The 21,950-nt window shown below is 37.2% G+C and overlaps 1 protein-coding gene across 9 annotated transcripts in view; it reads left to right on the top strand.

The window, feature by feature from the left end:
• Nucleotides 1–21,950, top strand: part of Dzank1 (double zinc ribbon and ankyrin repeat domains 1) — a 79,600-nt gene that overhangs the window by 19,805 nt on the left and 37,845 nt on the right. For 8 of the 9 annotated variants that reach the window (XM_015483305.2, XM_048811351.1, XM_048811350.1 and 5 more), the window contains 4 exons: nt 2,527–2,612; nt 4,983–5,100; nt 14,747–14,860; nt 21,247–21,339. In XM_015483305.2, the coding sequence (XP_015338791.1) occupies nt 2,527–2,612; nt 4,983–5,100; nt 14,747–14,860; nt 21,247–21,339 (411 nt within the window). The remainder of the gene's footprint in view (nt 1–2,526; nt 2,613–4,982; nt 5,101–14,746; nt 14,861–21,246; nt 21,340–21,950) is intronic. The other variant, XM_048811354.1, reaches the window with a different exon arrangement.

Raw genomic sequence — 21,950 nt, 5'->3', positions numbered from 1 at the left:
GTGAGCTAAAGGGGTCACTCTACTCAATGCCATACAACTACTGACAAGAGAGACTATAGATTTAGTGTTGCCATGTCTAATGGATTTGCACAAGAAGCCAGAAACTTACATCATTATGTTTAATAACCTTATTTAGAATTTTGACAATTATTAAATTTTGAAACACTATGGGAGCCAATATAAATGGTCCACGGGCCAAAGGAAACTCAGTAGCACACCATATTTGGCCAATTGAATCACCACTTTGTGGCTTCTGGTATAGGCCTGTTAGATGTAACTTGAAAGCAATAAAAAGAAAAAAAAATCCTGTGGCTGTCATCTCTCCCCACTATCCCTGTGGCCTACAGAATGAAATCTGAAATCCTAAGCCTGGCATTGTGGTGGACCAAAAATTTACAGGGGACAGGTAGGCCTAGAGTTCACTACATATATTGTCAACATGAACTCAAGCAAGTGACCCAATCTTTCTTGCCTCATCCTCATCTCATAAATGGAAATTATATATTTCTCTTGGTATGATATACTCAGATGCGCACAGTATCCTTTCTCTGAAACTCGTGTCAAAATGCATGACTGAATCCAATCATAAAGAAACATGATAAAACCAATTAAAAGGATATCCTTTGAATTAACTGGTCTGTTACTCTTTTAAAATGTCAAGATCATGAAAAATAAAGAGAGAACTACTCTAGGTCAGAGGAGACAATAGGGACTTGATGCCCAAATGTGGTACTAGGAAAAAATAAAAAACTGTAAAAGACATCATCGGCACGACCGATGAAGTCTAAATCAAGATCTGTGGATAAGATAGTAGTAGTGTACCATCTAATGATAACTTTCTGACTTCGATACCCTGTTGTGTAAGAGGACAGCCTTGTACTTAAAGAACTAGGAATATAGAGACAAAGTGCTCACTCAGTTATTTATGGGCAAAGGAACATCACGACTGCAGCTTATTCTCACATAATTCAGAGGTAGAGAAAGAAGGAAAATGGAGAAAAATACTAATGTAAACAATTGGTCAGGCTGGCTGGACTGGAGTACTATCCATGTGACTTTTTTGTAAGTTTGAAATGATCCCAAAATAAGATGTTAAAATAAAATGGGGGTAATGTAACCTCCCTCAGAGGGTATTGTGAATGTCAAGGAGATAAGGGCTGTAACATGGTAGGCACATTTTACTATTGTCAAACCCTCACTGTGGGTTAGCTTTTTCCTTTTGTGTGCCTTCTCCAGCCACAGATAAGGGCATGCCCAGCCCTGCCATGGTGCCTTTGCCAGTGCGTTTCCTCTCCTGGGAATTCCCTTTGTCTTTGTGTTCACTTGACAAACTTTTCTTTACTCTCTCAGGCCCATTTGGTTGTTACCATCTCTGAGAAGCCCTTCCGGCCTGGAGCAAGTGAATGTGATTATTCCCTCATCTAAGTTCCTGGGGTTCAACCCAAATGTTTCTGTGGTGACCCTATTTTGTATATGTACACATTTGGCTCCTTGAGGGCAGGGACCATGTATCTGTGTTAGATACTGGAGTGCCTGGCACAAAGTGGATGCTCAAAATAAAAACTTAATCAAATGAGTTAAATATTTCTGGATAACACCAGACAATTGCTGCACCCATTCTATATAGATGAGTCCTTCTGAGTTTCCTAGAAATACAATCCTTGAGAAAAATGAATACAAGACCCAGCTATACCACACCTTGGTATTTGTCCTAAAGGATTAAGGTCATCATACTACAGCAATATATGCAGCATATCCATGTTTATAGCAGCACAAGCCACAGTAGCTAAACTGTGGGACCAGGTAGGTATCCATCAACGAAAGAATGGATAAAGAAAATGTGGTATATATACACAATGGAGTTTTATTCAGCCATAAAGAAAAATGAAATTATGTAATTTGCAGGAAAATGGATGGAAATAAAGACCATATGTTAAACAAAATAAGTCAAACTCAGAAGGTCAAGGGACATATGTTTTCTTTCATACGCAGAAGTTAGGAAAAATGAAAAGAAAGGGGAGGCAGATTTAATGAAAACCAAAGGGAGATCAGTAGAGGACAGGGACCAGGAGGTGGAAGGTGAGGAGGGAGGGGGGGAGTGCTGGGGAGTGATATTGGCCCAATTATATTGTTATATCCTGTGCATGTACTAATAAATAATAACAAATCCCATCATTATATACAACTATTATGCACCAATAAAAAATGCAGGAAAAAATGAATACAGTTTTTCAGTTCTAAAATCAGGTCTGTTTATAGTAAGTTCAGGTATCTTTTATTGTAAACTTTCATTTTTAATGAAATATATATCTAATTATGAATAGCATTTTGAATAATTTTTAAATGTTAGATACTGGAATGATAATTACTTAGGACCTTTCACATCATGGTTTAAAAAGATGAATGCTTCAGCATTCATTATGCAACAAATGTTAAAATAAAATTTTCCATTAATTTTTCTATTCCATAGCCTTTACCAGGTTATATTGACTATATACCTCTATGTATCTATATTCTTAATTTTAGTCTCCTGGTTTTGCACACATAACTGGCCAGAAAAGTTTGACAAGAACAGAGATCATGAGGATTCAAAGAGAGACAGACTTCCTCAAGTATGTATCGCATTCTCTACTGTCTTTAAGCCCACCATAATACATTGTGTTAATGTGTTTTCCTACCCATCTCTTTCTTCTTTCCTTCCTTCCTTCCTTTCTTTCTTATAGTACTGGGGGATTGAACCCAGGGGCGCTTTCCCCTAAGCTACATCTATACCTAGCCCTTTTTAAAATTTTTAAATTTTGATAAAGAGTTTCACTAAGCTGCAGAGGCTGGCCTTGAACTTTTAATACTCCTGCCTTAGCCTCCCAAGTCATTGGAATTACAGGTGTATGCCTCCACACCTGGCTTGGCCATAGCTTTTTAAATGAATTTGAATAGCTTTTAAAAGGTTTGATTGGCATAAGACAAACTGCATATATTTAAAGAGTTCAATTGATATGTATATGCATATATATATGCATATATATATGTATATGTAAATGTATCCTGTATATATACAATATATATCTTCCTATATACAGGATATATGAACATTTTATATAGGATATATGAAATCATATGTGTGTGTGTGTATATGTGTGTGTGTGTATGTGTGTGTGTGTGTGTGTATATATATATATATATATATATATATATATATATATATATATATTCTGTATATATGAAACTATCACAGTAATCAAGAAAATGAGCAAATTCATCACCTCCAAAAGTTTCTGACATTGTACCTTTTCATCCTTCCTCATTCCCAGGTAAGTATTGATCTGCTTCTTGTCACCATATCTTAGTTTGCATTTGATTCCATATACATGTGGAGTAATTTAGTATGTACTCTTTTTTTCTTTTTCTTTTTTTTTTTTGGGTGGGGGGCGGTGTTCAGGCTTCTTTGACCAGCATAACTATTTTGAGATTCATTTATGTTTTTTCTTGTGTCAAACATCTGTGCTTTTCATTGCTGAGTTGTTATGTTTATCATTGAGTTTCCATGCTATGGATAAGCCAGTTTGTTTATCCATTTACTTATTGAGAGTATGTGTATAATTTCTAGATTGATATGAACATTTTACACATAAAGTTGATATGAACATTTTATACAAATCATTGCATACATATATATTTTCATTTCCCTTCAGGTAAATATCTTGAAGGGGAATGACTGGGTTACATGATAGGTATATATTTTACTTTTTAAGAAACTATTCAATTGTTCTGTGAACTAGTTGTATATTTTTATATTCTCACCAGCAGTGTTTGAGAATTCCAATTTCACCACATTCTTCCCCCACCCCGCTTTTGGTACTGGGGATTGAACCCAGGTGCGCTTAACCACTGAGCCACATCTCTAGTCCTTTTTATTTTTTATTTTGAGACAGGGCTTCACTAAATTGCTCAAGACCTCACTAAGCTGCTAAGGCTGACTTTACATTTATGTTCCTCCTGCCTCAGCCTCCTAAATTGCTGGGATTACAGGCATGTGCCACCGCAACCAGCCAGTTTCACCACATTCTTTCCAACACTTTTATTTCTATTTTGATCATTCTATTGAGATTGTAATAGTATCTCATTGTGATTTTAATTTTTATTTTGCTGGTTACTATTGGTATTGTGTTTATTTGCCATCCATAAATCTTCTTTGGTAAATTGTCTGATCCAACTTTTGTAAAAAAAATGGGTTATATATCTTTTTATTGTAGAATTGTACATGTTTCCCTTTTTCAGATATATAGTTTGCAAATATTTTCTCCCAGTCTTTGGCTTTTCATTTCAATGAAGTTCACATTATCTGTTTTTGTTTTATACTTCATTCTTAGTTTATTATATTTAAGAGATCTTTTCTAAACCACGCACTAAGATTTTCTCCTAATTCTTTTCTAGAAGTTTATAGTGTTAGATCTTATACTTAGTACTTTAATGTATTTTAATTAATTTGCATATGATTGAGGTTCATAGTTTTCTATATGGATATTTAATTATTGCAGCTCATTTTCTTGAAAAAAATTATCTTTCTTCAGTGATTAGTTTTGGAATATTTGAAAATCAATTTTTGATAATTGTGTGAATCCAGTTTTGAACTCTGTTCTGTTCCATTGATGTTTCTCTCTTTATATTTTGGTCTGAGGATTGAACCCAGGGTCGCTCTACCGCTGGACTACATCCCCCACTCTTTTTAAGTTTTGCCAAGACAGCGTCTTGCTAAGTTGCCCAGGCTGGCCTTAAACTACAGGTTTCCACTCTGTGGCCACTTTGTAATAAAATGACCTGGAGGAGAATTTTCTTCCTAGGACTTGTCCCATAGTTGCTAAGAGTGGTCTGCTTGTGTTTTGTTTAATTTTTAAAACTGTTTGAATACATTTAGATTTTCACCAATCTTCCTAAAGTGGACCAATCTTCACATGGCCAGTCAGGAACCTGTTTTGTTACAGGTGTGCCCACTGTCTGGCTCCCCGCCCATCTGATCCCTTTGCTCGCTTCTGTCAAGAGTGTGGTGCTCCTGTCCCTCCCATATTTGGCTATCGTCTTCCACCCCCAGAAGGAGCGCAGGTGAGCAGCAAAATTCTTAAAAACATCTTTTATTGGTTTATGTGATCTTTATTTGCAGCAGTAAGACCGTGCCTGTATACATGAATCACAAATATTAAAACTTGTTGAAAGAATGTCTGGCAGATTAATCTATCTAGATTCCAACTTAAGAATGGAAAAACTATTCATTTGCAGTGATATTTCTTTTCAATGCCTTGCAAAAGTACAGGCACAGAGGAGATTGAAATCTTATTGTTTTAATGAGGCATACATGGATAAATAAATGTTTCCTATCTATTTGCTATTTCTGCTTATAACCTGGGTACAACAAGGGAATATATTCTTTAAACAAATGGAAAAAAAGTACTAATTACTTTATAGCTCTCTATCTATAGATCCATAAGATGCATTGTTCTGTCCAAAGATTGACTTAGATTGATCAGTATATTTGAATTTTAAGACTTTGGCTGATTAAGTGTAGGTAATAATTACTATTATCCTACGACTAGTTTTGTAGTTAGAAGAGATGCTTCACCTGCTAACAATCAAAACCTTCACCTCTTAATATTGTTTTCTTTAAACTGGGGCTTAGAAAATGATTAGAAAGATTTGTGATGTTGAGTGAGAAATGACTATGTTTAGAAAATATATAAAATGACTTTAAAGATAGTCATTTAAAAGGTACTGATTTCAATGAACTCAGAATCCAGAGTTTTATAATTGAGTTATGACCTCAAGTAAGGAGTCAGGTACTAAATGGATATCATTTTGGGGGGAGGTGGGGGTACAAGGGATTGAACTCAGGGGCACTTGACCAGCCCTGTTTTGTATTTTATTTAGAATGAGAGTCTCACTGAGTTGTTTAGTCCCTCACTTTTGCTGAGGCTGGCTTTGAACTTGTGATCCTCCTGCCTCAGCCTCCCAAGTGGCTGGGATTACAGGTGTGCACCACCATGCCCAGCTACTAAATGGGTATCTTTTTAAAACCTTCCTCCAATTTATTGTTCAAGATTGTTGTAAAAGTTAATTTAATATATTTTGAACTCCTTGAGAATTCCTTGAATAAGATAATACAGAAAATAAAACATGAACAGATCCCATTAGTTTGAATTATCTGTTTTTATCAGTTAGTACAATGTCAAGGTTATTCCTTTTGCCAAGAGAAAGATTTTCAGAACGTTCTTTGTCTTTGCAGGGAGAAAATGTTATTAGATGTTAAAAATATTTTTAATGAATCATAAAACATCCATGTTGCTCCCCAAATTATATTTATTTTGGAGCAATAACAGTCTATCTTATATAAATAGCTTTGTAATTTAAACTAACAATAATTTATTGAGTACTTACTGTGTCCTGCTCTCCACTGGTCTTCTTGGACTCAAAGGTGTAGGCCTGTACAGCCCTCTGTTAGGCATTTCTCCTTTGCCAGCTGGCTGGATGTTAGTTTTTGTCAAAAAAGGAATTCTGCAAGAGAATGGGCTTCTCTTCCTGCTTCTGGTATGCTTTCCTTTCTCTTTGCTTCTGTGGTGCTCAACTAAGTGGCAGGACACCCAGCTGTGCTGAATTCTATGAATTTTTTTTTAAAAAATTTTTAGTTGTAGTTGGACACAATACCTTTATTTTATTTGTTTATTTTTATATGGTGCTGAGAATCAAACCCAGCACCTTGCACATGCTAGGTGAGCGCTCTACTGCTGAGCCACAACCTAGTCCCAAATTCTGTGAATTTTGATGGTATCACATGGATAACTTCTCAGTGAGTTCCACCAGTACCCCAACCAGCTTCCCAAATAGTCTCTCAGGCACCCCAGTGGACAGCTCCCCAGTAAGTTTGAGCAGCATCCCAGTATGTTTTCTTTCATTAGAAAGAACCCAGTGGGTAGCTTTTTCTTGCCCACCCTGATTAGTATCACTTCAGCAAACTGATCAGACATCTGCTGGAACAGACACACCCCATTCAGTGAAATCCAATTTCACCCTTAAAGGTGGGGTGAAGTGAGTGCCTCTTCTTTGTTTGATCCTCCTCAGATTCTCTGCCTTAGCCATACAGGTAGTGGCTCCTCCCTATGTTTGGTATTCCTATATCATGTGGAGTCTGCTCTGCCCATTAATAGTTAATCCCTTGTTGCTGGTTAATAAATTATTTATATTAATTTTCCCCTGTTCAAATAACTGGGTAGATTCTGTCTTCTGACTGTATTATGATTGTTACAGAATTGGTGATGGGTCCCAGGAAATAAACCTGTGAAGAAGGAATATTGAAAATGGTTTGTTCTTGTCCTTTGCTTGAGAGCAGGGCTGAGCTCTTTGTCAATGAAAAATAGGATTCTGGTAATCTCTTGCATGAATTGGCATCAAAGTTAATCAGGCTATCACCAGTGGCTGATTATAATGAAGTTCCAATTGCAGCAAGTATTCTGAGTGGCCAAGTAGCTGCAGTACTTTGTTTTGGAGGGGGAGGTTACTGGGGATTGAACCCAGAGGCTCTTTACCACTGAGCTACATCCCCAGTCCATTTATATTTTATTTGAGACAGGATCTCACTAAGTTGCTTAGGGACACACCAAGTTGCTGAAGCTGGCCTCAAACTTGAAATCCTCTTGCATTAGCCTCCTAAGTAGCTGAGATTACAGGCATACACCATTGTGCCTGCCAGTAGCTGTTGTACTTGACTGCTGTGGCAGTAACAATGGCTACAAGGATTGTGGCACAGGATGTGTTCTCCTGAGTCCAGGAACATTCACAGAAAGAAAATGACAAACTCAGGACCTTTAATTCAGAGTCTGAGAAATAGAGAGCTCCCATAACACCCTATTCTTTTCTCCATGAAAAAAAAAAAATCTATTTCTTGTAGCCCAAAGCTTATATTTAAACAATCAAACATTTAACTGTGTATTTTGGCTTCACCTTATCACTAATTTCCTGTGTGAAAGTTAGGGCATTAATTAGAAAAAAATGGAATCCTGAAATGTGGCTATTAGGTTAGACCCAGAAGAAACTGCCAAACTTAAACTCTTGTAACATTGGATCTGCTTGTCTGTAGCTGGAACCTGCCCACTGGTCTGAGGGTACTAGCCTTCCTTTTCATGAAATTTTTGTGACAACCATACTTGGGGTAGATGCTTTGATGGGGGATGTCCATTCTCTCTAAGACTCACTACAACGACCTGCAGCATTACTAAGGTCCTACTCCAGCAGTATGATCCAGGAGAAAATAGCTTACACACAAAAAGAGAAGTAAGATTTTGCTAATATATATTTGCAGAATCTTATAGAACAGGTGGGAGTAGATTTTAAGTGAAGATAGAATATAATACTAAAATGGGCCGAATTCTTTGATATCTGCACACCTTCAGTTTAAATGGGCTAGCTAACACAGCTGGAGTGACTAACAGGCTGCTCGGTTGACTAAAACCTAGACTTAATAATAACCTATGTTTAACAGCATAGAGGTACCAGAAGTTAATTTTCTCATACCAGAGTTAATTTCTCTATAGGCTGGAAATCCAAGATCAAGATTTCAGCATGGTTAGTTTCTCTTGAGGCCTCTCTCCTTGACTTGCACATGGGCACTTTGCCACTATGTCCTCACATGGCCTTTCCTTTGTGCACACATCCCTGTTGTCTCTTCTTTAATTATGAATTTTAGAGGAGCACAGTTCAGTCTATGATACCCAACAACATGTGCAGGAGGGTATCCAAAGACTTAGGAAAATAAAATAAAATTTTATTATGTGGGCCTGTACCCCACAACTCTTAATTGTATTTTAAAAGGAGGTACAGTAGATACTTCTATCAGTATGATCTTGAGAGGTACATTAGTGAGAGGAGCACCTGTATTTCTTTTTTTTTCCCCTATGTTTTTTATTATGCATTATAGTTGTGTATAATGATGGGATTTGTTGTGACGTATTTGTACATGCACACAATATAACAATATAATTTTGTCCCATATCACTCCCCAGCACTTTTCCCTTCCTCAGCCCCTGCTTTTTTTTTTTTTGTACCAGTGATTGAACCCAAGGGTGCTTAACACTGAGCCATATCCCCAGCCCTTTTTATTTTTCATTTTGAGACAGGGTCTCACTAAGTTCCAAAGTCCTCACTAAGTTGCTGAGGCTGGCTTTGAACTCTTGATCTTCCTGCCTCAGCCTCTGGAGTTGCTGGGATTATAGGCATGTGCCAATATACCCAGGAGCACCTGCATTCTTTTTTTTTTTTTTGTGTGTGTGTGTGTGTGTGTGTGGTGCTGGGGATTGAACCAAAGCATGCTAGGCAAACACTCTACCAACTGAGCTATACCCCCAGCCCCAGCACCTACATTCCTAAAAAGTTCTGTGGCTTCTTTCTTTTGTAGGCTAGATATGATCATGGAGGATACTGCCATTTTGATGGGCTCCCTGATCATAGTGGGGCTACTTGGATTCCAGAGCAGCATGAGGTCAAATGCCAGCAGCTAATTGCCAAATACAAGGACAGTAGTGCTGCTTCAGTAATCAGAATCTCACTGATCCTGGTCTTCCTAGGAATGAAATAGCTGAGTAGCCTACTGATGTATTCCTTGGCCCATATAATTGAACAACCAGCAGATCTTGTAACCCCAAATTAACATGAGTCACTACATTGGACCACCCAAGTTTCTCACCTAGTTTACAAACATAAGTCAGGTTTACCAATCCAGAGTCTGTTGACTGAAGAGGAGACCAGCTCTCCTTAGAAAAAGACTGCAGCTTGGCATGTACATATCATAAATCTTCCTTGAAGTCTTTCCCAAAAGGACTGGTGGCTTTCAATAGAGTCACTATACTTTGGGGGAAAAGTAATGCCAAAACCACTGAGGGATTGCTAGCTACTGACTATGATTTCAAGCTGATTCTTGGAGATCTAAAGCATCGCTAAGATCTGCCAGTAAAAGTTGAGATGTCAGGTGCTTAAGTGATTGATGGAGCTTTACCTCGAGTCTGACTCATAGTTTTTGCTTCATGTATTTGGGGGGCTTGTTATGTTTGTGCTATAATCTGAAAGTTTGTGTTCCTCCAAATTCATATGTTGAAATCCTTAACCCCCTAGGTAATAGTGTTATGAGGTAGGGCATTTTGGAGTTAAGTTAGATCATGATGGTGGACTCCTTATGAATGGTATTAGTGCCCTTTAAAAGAGACCCCAGGAAGACTGTTTGCCCTTCCATCACGTGAGGATATAGCTAGAAAGTACCTCTAAGGCAGAGAGTAGCACCTAGATCTTGGATTTCTCAGTCTCTAAACCTGTGAGAAATTTCTGTTGTTTTTAAGTCACTTAATTTATTATTATAGCAACTTGAATGAACTAAAACAGTTCATAAACACTTTAAAGAGTTATATATTCCTGATTTGTTGACCTTTTCATTCACAAAATATTTCTCCTTGACTTTAGAAGTATTCCTTGTCTTAAGTCCTTTATTCTCTGATACTTATGCAACCCCTCCAGCTTTCTTATGCTTACTGTTGGTATTGAATATCTATCTATATACATACATATGTGTGTAATTATATATATATACATATATAATGATAAGATGTCTATGTCACCTGTACATATTGAATGTATACAATTGTGGTTAAGCCACGTCCTCAGCCCTTTTTTATATTTCATTTAGAGAAAGGGTTTCACTGAGTTGCTAAGTGCCTCGATAATCTGCTGAGGCTGGTTTGAATCTCATGATCCTCCTGCCTCAGCCTCTCAAGTTGCTGGAATTACAGGCATGCGCTATTGTGCCTGGCCCCAGTACTTTTTGTTTTTTGTTTTGAGACAGGGTCTTGCTAAGTTGCTTAGGGACTCACTATGTTGCTGAGGCTGGCTTTGAACTTGTGATCCTCCTGCTTTAGTCTCTGGAGCCGCTGGGATTACAGGCGTGTGCCTCCATGCCCAGTCAGATCTTACTTTTTTATCCATTCTGATAACCTTTGCCATTTGGATGTGGTTTAGTCTGGTCCTATTTAAGTACACTTTGATGTGGCAGAATTTACATATGTTGTTTGTTTTCTTTTTTAAATGTCAGTGGACCTTTCTTTTATTCATTTATTTATTTGCAGCATGACAACATGCTAGGCAAGTGCTCTTTTGATTTAATTATTTTTTTTTAATTTATATCTATTGAGATTCAATATTCATCAGATCTTATTATCACCCTTTCTTTAATTTTATAAACATGATTTCCTTTAGTTCTTTGAACAATTTTTTAATAAAAACTACTTTGAAATTTTTGTCTGTGGGGGCTGGGGATGTGGCTCAAGTGGTAGCGCGCTCGCCTGGCATGCGTGCGGCCCGGGTTCGATCCTCAGCACCACATACATACAAACCACAAAAAGTGCTCTACCACTGAGCCATGACTCCAGCCCATGTTGTTTATTTTCTGTTTATATTTTTCATTCCTTTGCTCTCCCTTTATTGCTTTATTTTGTGGTAAATGTTTTTAATGTGCCACTTTAATTCCTCTGTTTATTTTTTAAAACTATTTTTAAAGTTATCTGGTGCTTTAGGGATTATAATATTGACCTTAATTTATCACAGTCTATTTTAGAATATCTTAATTTCAATAAAATATAGAAATTTCCTTTCAATATATCTACTCTTCTTCTCCCTCTCTTTATCTCTTTTTACATGTTTTAACTTAAAAATACAGTATTATAGAATCTTATATCATTTAAAGGAGATAAGAAAAATTATCTTTGGAGTTATTGGTATTTACCCCTATGTTTATTATATCTTGTTCTTTCATTTCTTTCTGTGAACTCAGGCTATCATTTATTTCTTCATCTCTTATTTCTCATAAGATATTTCTGCTAGCAATTTCTCTCTGTTTTTTGTCTGAGAAACCTTATTTTTCCTTAATTTTTGAAGGACAGTTTTTCTGGGTATGGAATTCTTATTTGGCAGTCATTTTACCTTCTAGCTCTTTGAGTATGTCATTATACAACTTTCTGGCCTCTACTGTTTTTGATTTACATGATAGTCTTTCTCTTGTTGCTTTCAAATTTTTATCTTTGTCTTTAATACTCAACAATTTGATTATAATTATATCTAAATGTGGATCTTTTGTGTTTATCTTTCTTGAGTTTATTTGATCTGTAGATTACTGTTTTTCTTCCAGTGTGGAAACTTTTAGCCATTAGTTTTTCAAATTCTCCTTCTGTGTGTTTCTTTCCTTTCCATTACATGCATGTTGTTATACTTGATGTTGTTTCATGGATTTTTTGTGATCTACTGATTTTTTTCATTGTTTTTTTCTCCTTGATTGAATAATTGAACTATATGCAAAGTTACTGGTTGTTTCCTCTGTTATCTCTGGTCTTCTAAATCCCTCTAGAGATGTTTTTATTCTAGACATTTTACTTTTCAACTTAAGGTTTTGATTTAATTATTTTTTTTAAATTTATATCTATTGAGATTCAATATTCATCAGATCTTATTATCACCCTTTCTTTAATTTTATAAACATGATTTCCTTTAGTTCTTTGAACAATTTTTTAATAAAAACTGCTTTGAAATTTTTGTCTGTGGGGGCTGGGGATGTGGCTCAAGTGGTAGCGCGCTCGCCTGGCATGCGTGCGGCCCGGGTTCGATCCTCAGCACCACATACAAACAAAGATGTTGTGTCTGCCGAAAACTAAAAAATAAAAATATTTTAAAAAAAATTTTTTTGTCTGTGGCCAAAAAAAACAGCAGAACACTCTGAGGAAGGCAGAAGCCTGTCTGCTTTTCCCACCTCAGAGATTCTAAAATGCTGTATAATTCCAGGATGCTGTATGATCAGGGGAGGCTGGGGCAGATGCAGACAGGCTCTGCAGGCCACACAGAGAACACACCCAGATTTGAGCTTGGAAACAGGAGGGACCTGAAAATTTTTATAAATGGAGCCTCAGCCTGTTCAAAGGGTATGACCTAAGGAGAGCATTACCTATACAGTTATTTATATAATACTAATTCTCATTGGTACTATATCAAGGAAGATACTCAGGCCACTTCATTCAATATGTAAAGGTGACATAGGCATTCTTGTCATTAACTTTACTGAGAGGTGAGATGATCATAATTGAAAATAAAAAGGCAAACCAGGCTTGATGACACACACCTATGTGCCAGGAGGCTGAGGCAGGAAGACTGCAAATTCAAGGCCAACCTCAGTGGGGACCTAAGCAACTAGTGAGACCCTATCTCAAAATTAAAAAAAAAATAAAAAAAGAGCTAGAGGTGTGGCTCAGTGGTAGAGGGCCTCTGGATTCAAACCCCAGTACCACAGGGCAGGGAGGGGGTGGTTTAAGGAGGTCGTTCACTGGTAGAGCACTAGAGCACTTGCCTTGAGTGAACAAGTCCCTGGGTTCAGTCCCCAGAACACCCCCCACACACACACACAAAGCAGGGAAAAAACTGACAATTATTAAGCCTAAAATTCTGCTTTTTAGACTAGTATTTGGGAAAAAAATCTTTGTCTGATAAATCTAGCATCTGAGGACCCACAGATATAATTTCTCTTAACTCTTTTTACCCTTAGTATGGGGCACACATTCTTGTTTTTTCTTGAGTAGTAAACATTTTAGATAATATACTATAACAATTCTGAATTCTTACTTTTTTCCCTGCAGGGAGTTGTTTTTTGTTTATTTCGATTAAATCTTTAATGTCTCTCTTCTTCAAAGTTTAGTCACTGATATCAGGATTTCTTTTCTTTCTTTTTTTTTTTTCTCTTTTGTTTAGATATTTAAACCTGGAGTTATCTTGGGTATCTTAATGTTCAGCTGAGGATTGACCAGAAATTTTGCTCAAGCACTTCAAGGCAATAAGGCTTCCACTCTAAGCTGATAGATCTGTGTGGGGGCTGGGTAGACTATTAAACATCAGACTGTTTTCAAGTTTGCCTAAGCTTTGACTTTATACTGAGCTCTCTTGCCTCTCCATATGCAGTCTCCATTGGCTAGGGATACGTGGGTGGCTAGGGCCCACTTTGGCTTATGCAGAACAAGTGCATAGGCATGAGTCATGGAAAGATACATGGAGAATTTATCATGAATGACATCCTGGAACTCCCTGTTAAACCCTTGGCCAATTCCCAGTCTATCAATCACCACAAACAGGACCATGATCTCACACCAGGTCCTCCCTGTTTGCTTGCCACTGAGATTTTCATCTTCAGGATGCTCCAAATCAAGTGATCCCTGTCCATCAGCAGCCACAAAACTGTTGGATTTCACAACCTGCCTTGTGGTGAAGCTATCACCAGATAGAGCTGGGAAGAAGGGACAAGCCCCACTCCGCCCCGCCAGAACGTCACAGACTAGTATATTGTTAGCTGAATTTCAGTCATTTCCAGGAACTTTTCAGTTTTTGCCCACCTTTGGTTGACTGGCAGAGTGCTGACATGGCTGGGTTTTTACAGCTTTATTTGATTTTGTGGGAGAGGATTTATCGACCTCCCCCCCCCCCCCATCATGCTGTAAGTTAGCGTTCTAGCATATTTGAATGTATTTCTCTTTTCTACAACAAACATGTTTTTATTCTTAATAGGAATAAAATAATATAAAGGTAGTTATTTTAAATACCTTTAAAAAGGCAAATTAAACCTTACATTCTGAGATCTATTCATACCTTAAGTTGTTGTATCCCAAGCAAACCTGATTTTTCCTTTGTGCAGATGGGCTTGTGTGCAGAATGTGGAAGCCTGGTCCCCATGAACACACCCATCTGTGTGGTGTGTGAGGCCCCTCTTGCTCCACAGCTGTGGCCACAGGCAAGCCTCCACTTGAAGGTAATGAAATGTGATTTTGAAAAAACCCGAATGAAATACATAGAAAGTGACCTTTGAACAATTAGGGTTTTCTTTACCTGGTGGAGTGGGCTAACAAATAAAAGCTAACATTTGTTGAAAAAAATCCATTCAAATTTTGGGTAAATATGCTGCCCAAAAGATAACTTGTAATAGGATCTATAACATTAAAAAAAATAACTTAGACTGCACATTTTTCAAATATCCTAGACTTTGAGTACAATACTCAAAGTGAGTGTAAGGGACATAAAGGTTACTTCCCTTGAGACAGAAAAGTATATTGAATGCATGATAATAAGTATATATTTAAGAGAAATAAAATGAGGATTATAGCAGAGCCTCCAAGGTGTTTCTAATATCTATTCTCTTTCTTCCATATTAATAGAATCTTTAGTTTATCACAAGGATCAGAAATGTAGGAATGTATTCCCTGAACATAGATTTGAAGGCCAAATTTCAGCATAACTAACAGTTTTTCCCCTGAGATATTTAAACTTTAACATTGCACATTATTTGGCTTATAATCTTGCCCTTAAGTGGCTTCATGCTTTTCTTTGCTCTATTTAATTTGCTTTATTATATATAAACAAAGAATACTTATAACTAGTCACATGGGAAAAAAAGTTACATATCATCACATAAAATTTAAAAAAACTTGACAAATGATGAAAACTTTTTGGTGGGATGGTTGAACATACAACTGTATCTTTTTCTTAATTTACAATTCCATTTACCTCCTCTGTAATCCCAAAGAAACATCAATAGAGGATGAAATATATTTAACTAAGGGATAAAAAAAACAGGAATTTTTAGAAATAAAGAAAATACATGGACTTAATTGTACAGTAAGAAATATAATATTTCTAAAATGGGCTTATAGGTTCTAGGTGTGCAAAATGTATTAAAAGAAAAGCTATGTCCACTTCTTGTTCTGCCTCCAAGGTTCCTTCACTGTGAAAATTTCAGTAGTATCCCAGGATGTGTAAACCTTCAGAAATTAGATTTTGAGGAACTGGTTGGGCCAAAGTCAGATAGATGAAAATTTACTAAGTGCTTTGGGAGGCAATTATTTTCACCCTTAAACTTTAGAAGCTACCATGGGGAGCTACCAAACGCTTCTCGAAACCCATCTTTAGGCTTCATATACATGAGAGAAAGAAATAAGCTCTCTCTTGTTTAAGCCACTGTTGTTTTGGGATGTTTTGTGAATCAAAGCAGAGCCTACTCTTGTTAATATGTTTTCTCAGGATGTTTGGAAATGTCTTTCCAAACTCCTTGGAATATTCAAAACAGGAGGAATAGGTGTCACCTACAGCCTGCATGGGGAGGAAATAAGCAACCCTCAGAGTTGTGGGCGGGCTGGAAATAAAAGTCTGAAAAAGTAATATTAAGAAATAAACACAGGGCTGGGGTTGTGGCTCAGCCGTAGAGTGCTCACCTAACACAGGTGGGATGCTGGGTTTGATCCTCAGCACCACATAAAAATAAAATAAAGGTATTGTGCCAACTACAACTAAAACAAAATATTTTAAAAAAAAGAAACACAAAAGATGAAAAATATATTTTTTTCAAAGTGAGGGCTTGACGGGTAGAATAGACCTGTTTCAACAGATGGGTCTGATCCTAAAAAAAGAGAAAAGCCCATGAATGCCTTATTTATAGTGAAACACACCAAAGAAATTTATCGTGAGGAGGGCTTCTTCAAGGTAAATAAGAAGCTGGGGAAATTGGCCCAGGTGGAGACTTATCACTTGCGTAGTTATTCTTCCTCTTCCAAGCAGCTGGACCCTCAAGGCTGTTTAAGTACACTGGTATCTCTTTTACCCAAGGCAAGCAGTCATTTAAATTCAAAGCTATTGAACTCATAAATTCTTTGCCAGGCATGGATTGGGCCCCATTAACAGTGAGCACCTGCAAATGGGCGTGTCTTTCTACACCTTTACATGGAAAGATTCCAGATGGGGCAATCAAGCTGTCCAAGGCTATGGAGTTCAAAGCAATAATTTATTTGCCACTCCTGACAAATAGGAATATTTGTTATCAACTAAATTAAATATGTATCACATTTCTTCCACCTTTAAAATCTATAGTTCTAAGGAGAGAAATAGTAGAAATAGATTGGACTGGACAGTGGATAAGGGGGGTGGATAGAAAGGACAATAGAATTAATTGGTTATAACCATATATTAATTGGTCATAACCTTGTATTTGTATACATGACCAGGGTAACTCCACACTACGTATGACCACAAGAGTGGAAACCTAATAGAACAAGTTATACTTTATGTATATATATTCTGCCAAAATACATTCTACTGTCATATGTAACTAAAAATAAAAATAATAAGTAAATAAATAAAACCTGTAGTTTTTCATTCTAGGAAGGAAAAGAGATGTAAAGGTATAAGTAATTTTTCCTTCAATTTGTTTGTAAGTCCTTTATTGAGAGTAAACATAGGACTGCTATATTGATTAGTAGCATTAAATCCAGGGGTGGTCCCTTTATTAAAGGGCAATTTCTGAAAGGGATGGCCACTTGCATGTTATTTTTATTCCATTGGTGGTCCAAAGTTGGCATATATCTTATAATAAAGAATGTAAGATATAAGAATTCAAAGGAGAACTTAGAAAATCAAGCCTGCTTGACTTCAATGTCACTTTTTCTAAGGGAATTATTGACTTTGAAATTATTGAGTAAACTAGCTTCACATTAACTAAATATTCCTAGAATTTGGTACAGCTTCCATAAAGGGATGTTTCAAACATTAATTTTCAAAAACCATGGGAAATAATGATTGAGGGTATCATTATTTACTACTGACTCTAGAAGTGAGACTCTTGTGATCATTTCTATTGGTATTTGTTTTCCCCTAGAGTTTAGTTTATTTTAGCACTAGGATTCGTGTGTGTGTGTGTGTGTGTGTCTGAGGTTTGAACCTAAGGGCAGTCTACCAGTAAGCTTTTTGTTTTTTATTTTGAGGCAGGATCTCACTGTGTTGTTGAGGCTAACCTCAAACTTGCAATCCTCCAGCCTTAGCCTCCTGAATAGCTGGGATTGTAGGTGTGTACCATCATGCCTGGCTTATTTTAGCATTACATTTTTATGATCATAATATATATTCAAAAGTGTATATATTGCTTAATTTTGTTTCTTTCAATGAACATTTGAATACTTCTTGGCATCCCCCCTTCTACTTTTTTATTTGGAAACTTGACTACATAAACAGTATACTTCATTTCATAAGAATTCATAGAGTTGTATGAGCCTAAGGAAGTCTCTGGAAACCTGTATTTGGGTCCTTGAATAGGTTGTATTGGGGGAATGGTTCTGAAGACAGAGTGAGGTCTCTAGACCAGTCCTCCATTGATCATATGGCATTTTGGCCTTGTGCCAAACAGCTGGTATCCTTCACCATCATGTGGCCATGAACCTTCCCTTAGCTTCATCTGGTTTCTCTTTGTTCTACCATGTACTTCTACCATGATCTCTCAGGTGCTGAGCAGCTTTTGAAGACTTTTTTGATTTGTCTTTTTCTTAGACCATTGTGTTGGTTTCTGCATACTGTAGTCCCCAGGCTTTCACCCTGAGACTCACTGCCTCCTGCCTAGATGCAGTGACCTGGGCCCCTGTGTGCCTTGGTGGTCATGGTGGCTATAGGACAGAGAAGAAAAATTCATTAATTCTATCAGGGTCAGGGCCAGGGGTGGTTTCAAAAAGAAGATGTCATCTGACTGGATATTGTGGGGAGCATAAGAATTTGCCAGATTAAAAAGTGGTGAGACAAGTGGTGGCTCATGTGCAAGCATTGTGGAAGACTGGTAGGGGACAAGGGCTGTTCCAGGCATGTAAAGTCTGCCATGCCCTACTAGTTCATTTCCAACATTCTGCCCCATTTTATTGTGTCAATTAAAGCTTATCATTTGGGTATTTGAAAATTGTTCTCAACTTCCAACTCTTTTATAAAAAGTTTTATCCCATTGACTAAGCTGGGTCTATTAAATTGGGTAAAACCATCCAACTAGATGATATGTTGCAACTGCTGTGGAGGAAATGGAAAATGCAGGTATTGACTTTTTTTTAAGTCATCAATCATAGCTATTTAGCATCCTTGTTAAGGCCATGATGGTGGCCTTTGATGGTGGCCTCAATTCCAAATCATTCCTATGAACATCTATGATTCTATGGATACAGTGGTTGTGATATAAAATGATTTTTATGTGATTGTGGATCATAGTCACTGCTCTGAATGGAAGTGAGCTATGGCATAGTGTCAAACGCCATCACAAAAACCAAGATACCATTTAGTAGATCCAGTGCAGTAAGGTAGACCACCACCTTGAGAGATTCTTTGTAGTATCTCAGAATGGAGAAGATGGAGAGCAGTATAGGCATTTATTACTGGGAATTGATGACTTTGTTTTCCATATTTTTAATTGGTGCATTATAACTATACATAATGGTTGGACTTGTTACATATTCATACACGCACACAATGTAACAGTAAAAGGAATGGGTGAACTTAAAGAAGGTTTGCAAGAGTGAGCCCAAGTGTGAATTGTGGACTATGAGCAATAATGATGTGTCAGTGTAGGTTCATGGGTTGTAACAAATGTACCACTGTGATGCCTATGTTGACAGAGAGGCTGAGTGTGTGCGGGGACAAATGTATGTAAGAACTGTAATGTCTGCTAAGTTTTACTGTAACCTAAAACTTCTCTTAAAAATAAGGTTTATTAATGAAAATTTTACAATAGAGGTTTTGCAAGGCAGGACTAAGATTGGGCAGAGTGTAGACTGGGCAAAGCTGTGATATACAAGTTTTGGTTTGTGGACCCTCCAAGATGGTATCTTGAAGTAAGATTCTGGACTTGATAAGTAAATAACTTTAGTTGGATTACAGTCTTCTCTTCTTAGAGGAAGTATCTCCTGCAGCAAACAATAAAATCATTTTTGTTCTATTTCAGTACTTTTAAACACCAGAACAAAAAAATTGTCTCACTTCTTAATGAGTTTCACTAGATCATGTCTGAGTTGACACCTTCAGGCATTTTGTAGCCTAAATCTTACAGAAAAACTCTGACAATTGCAGATTATTCTGTGGCAACTTTAAGAGACGTTAGAATCCTGGACCCAATGAGTATCAGGAATTAGGCACAAGACGGTGATTCTCTGCCACTCATTTAACAGTTAACCTCTGTCTGCCCTTTAGGAGTCGCTTACATTGGGAATGTGGTTTCCTGAATAGGTACAGATTCCTAAGAAAACGTTAGGAATCTTCTACTGAAATGGAGTTAAACAGACTTTGAAATGCTGGGATTTTATAGAGCTATGTAGTGATATTATAAATCAAATCTCAGATGTTGGGATTTATTTTCTTCATGATCCTTTACCTGTACCAGTTTCTAAACATTCTGTATTAGTTTGGGGATGCCTAGACCCCACAGTCCCAGAGTGCAAAGGAATATTCAAGCATCATGGTCATTGAAAATTGAAAAGATAGTATCTTGAGAGTACTGGATGACCCAATGTCAGTAGGTATTAGCAAACTCCCAATAGCTGAACCCTAGTTAGACTGTTTTGACCACCTTTTTCCCTTCTCCACCTCCTGTGTTGTACCTTAACCCCAGGGTCCTGACTCAGAAAGTTGTACTTAGAATTTCTTTTCTAAGATAATCTTTCCTCTTTCTTTCTTTCTTTCTTTTTTTTTTTTTTTTTTTGGCACTGGGGTTTGAACCCAGGGATGCTTTATCACTAAACTACATTCCTACCTCTTTTTATTTTTAATTTTGAGACAGGGTCTCACTAAGTTGGTTAGGGCCTCACTAAATTGCTGAGGCTGACCTGGAACTTGTGATCCTCCTGCCTTGGCCTCCCAGTTGCTGGGATTGCAGGCATGTGTCACTATACACAGCTACTTCTTTCATTTCTAAGTGAGAAACTTCAGAAAGAACCTAGAGCCCCATGGGTAAAACCTAGTCCCCAAACAAGATTATTGGAAACACAAAGAAGCTGGTCTCGAGTCTTTCTGTTTACTATTTATGCTATGAAACGGAGAGCCTACTGACCATCGGACTTCTCCCATTGGGTGATGGGGATGGGAAACCTTACATACAATCAGTGCATAATTTTTGAATGTCCTTCAAAGACCAAATGAATACTATTTTAAGTTTGTTTGGGATTTTGTTTCTTTTAAAACTATGTTAATTTATCTGATGCTATTTATTGTTGTAATAATTCCTAAACCAATCTAATCTTGAGGACCTTAGTGTTATAATAGGGTCTAGAGCTGGATGACTAACTACAAAGATTGCTTGATGATTTCTCTGCAATGTTATTTGCTCAGTTGTTCTTCTTCTCTGTTGATAAGGAGAAAGTAGTCTGCCGCACTTGTGGCACAGGGAATCCTGCTCACCTGAGATACTGTGTCACCTGTGAGGGGACTCTGCCTTCAGCACAAGAGGTAGGTTGACTGTATGTGCCAATCCTATATCTGGGGGCTACTAAATGTTTGATATTGATGTTAATAGAGAGTTTAATCTGCAGTGGGGTAAGAAGGCTCCTTCACCCAAAAAACCTTCTCATGGTAAACTAAAAGCAACCTTGCTATTTGTGCAGAGGACTTTATTATTTATCAATACATACTTGTTCTCAAAGTCTCAAAGAGAATTCAGCAAAATCTACAGTTTCCTAAGAACTTTGCAAGGTCAGCTGGCCGTAGCATGTGGGGGAAATGGACCCATCCACATTTTAAGTACAGACAAGTATGTCTCTGTTGACTATCTAGATGCAAATGCTGTTTTTAGAAATTAGGAACATTATAGCCCCACTTCTTAGGTTTCCTGCCAGCCTATTTTGGGTGTTGAAATGAAAGAATAAGAGAATACGCAACTTAAATACCATTAATGGTTTCAGTTTAGATGATTTATTTTACGTTCATAAAAGGTTTTTGATGAGATTCCAGGTGACTCTTGCTCTGGCCTACCAAGAAGAAATTGGCATTTAATAGCCAACCTAGAGGAAAAAAACTTGCTTCATTTGGGCTACTATATGTATTTTCAACTGTGGGGTTTG

This window comes from Marmota marmota, unplaced genomic scaffold, assembly GCF_001458135.2.
Source record: "Marmota marmota marmota unplaced genomic scaffold, marMar, whole genome shotgun sequence".
NCBI lineage: Eukaryota > Metazoa > Chordata > Mammalia > Rodentia > Sciuridae > Marmota > Marmota marmota.
Note: the sequence above shows the minus strand (reverse complement) of the source record. Positions and strands in the feature narration are given on the sequence as shown.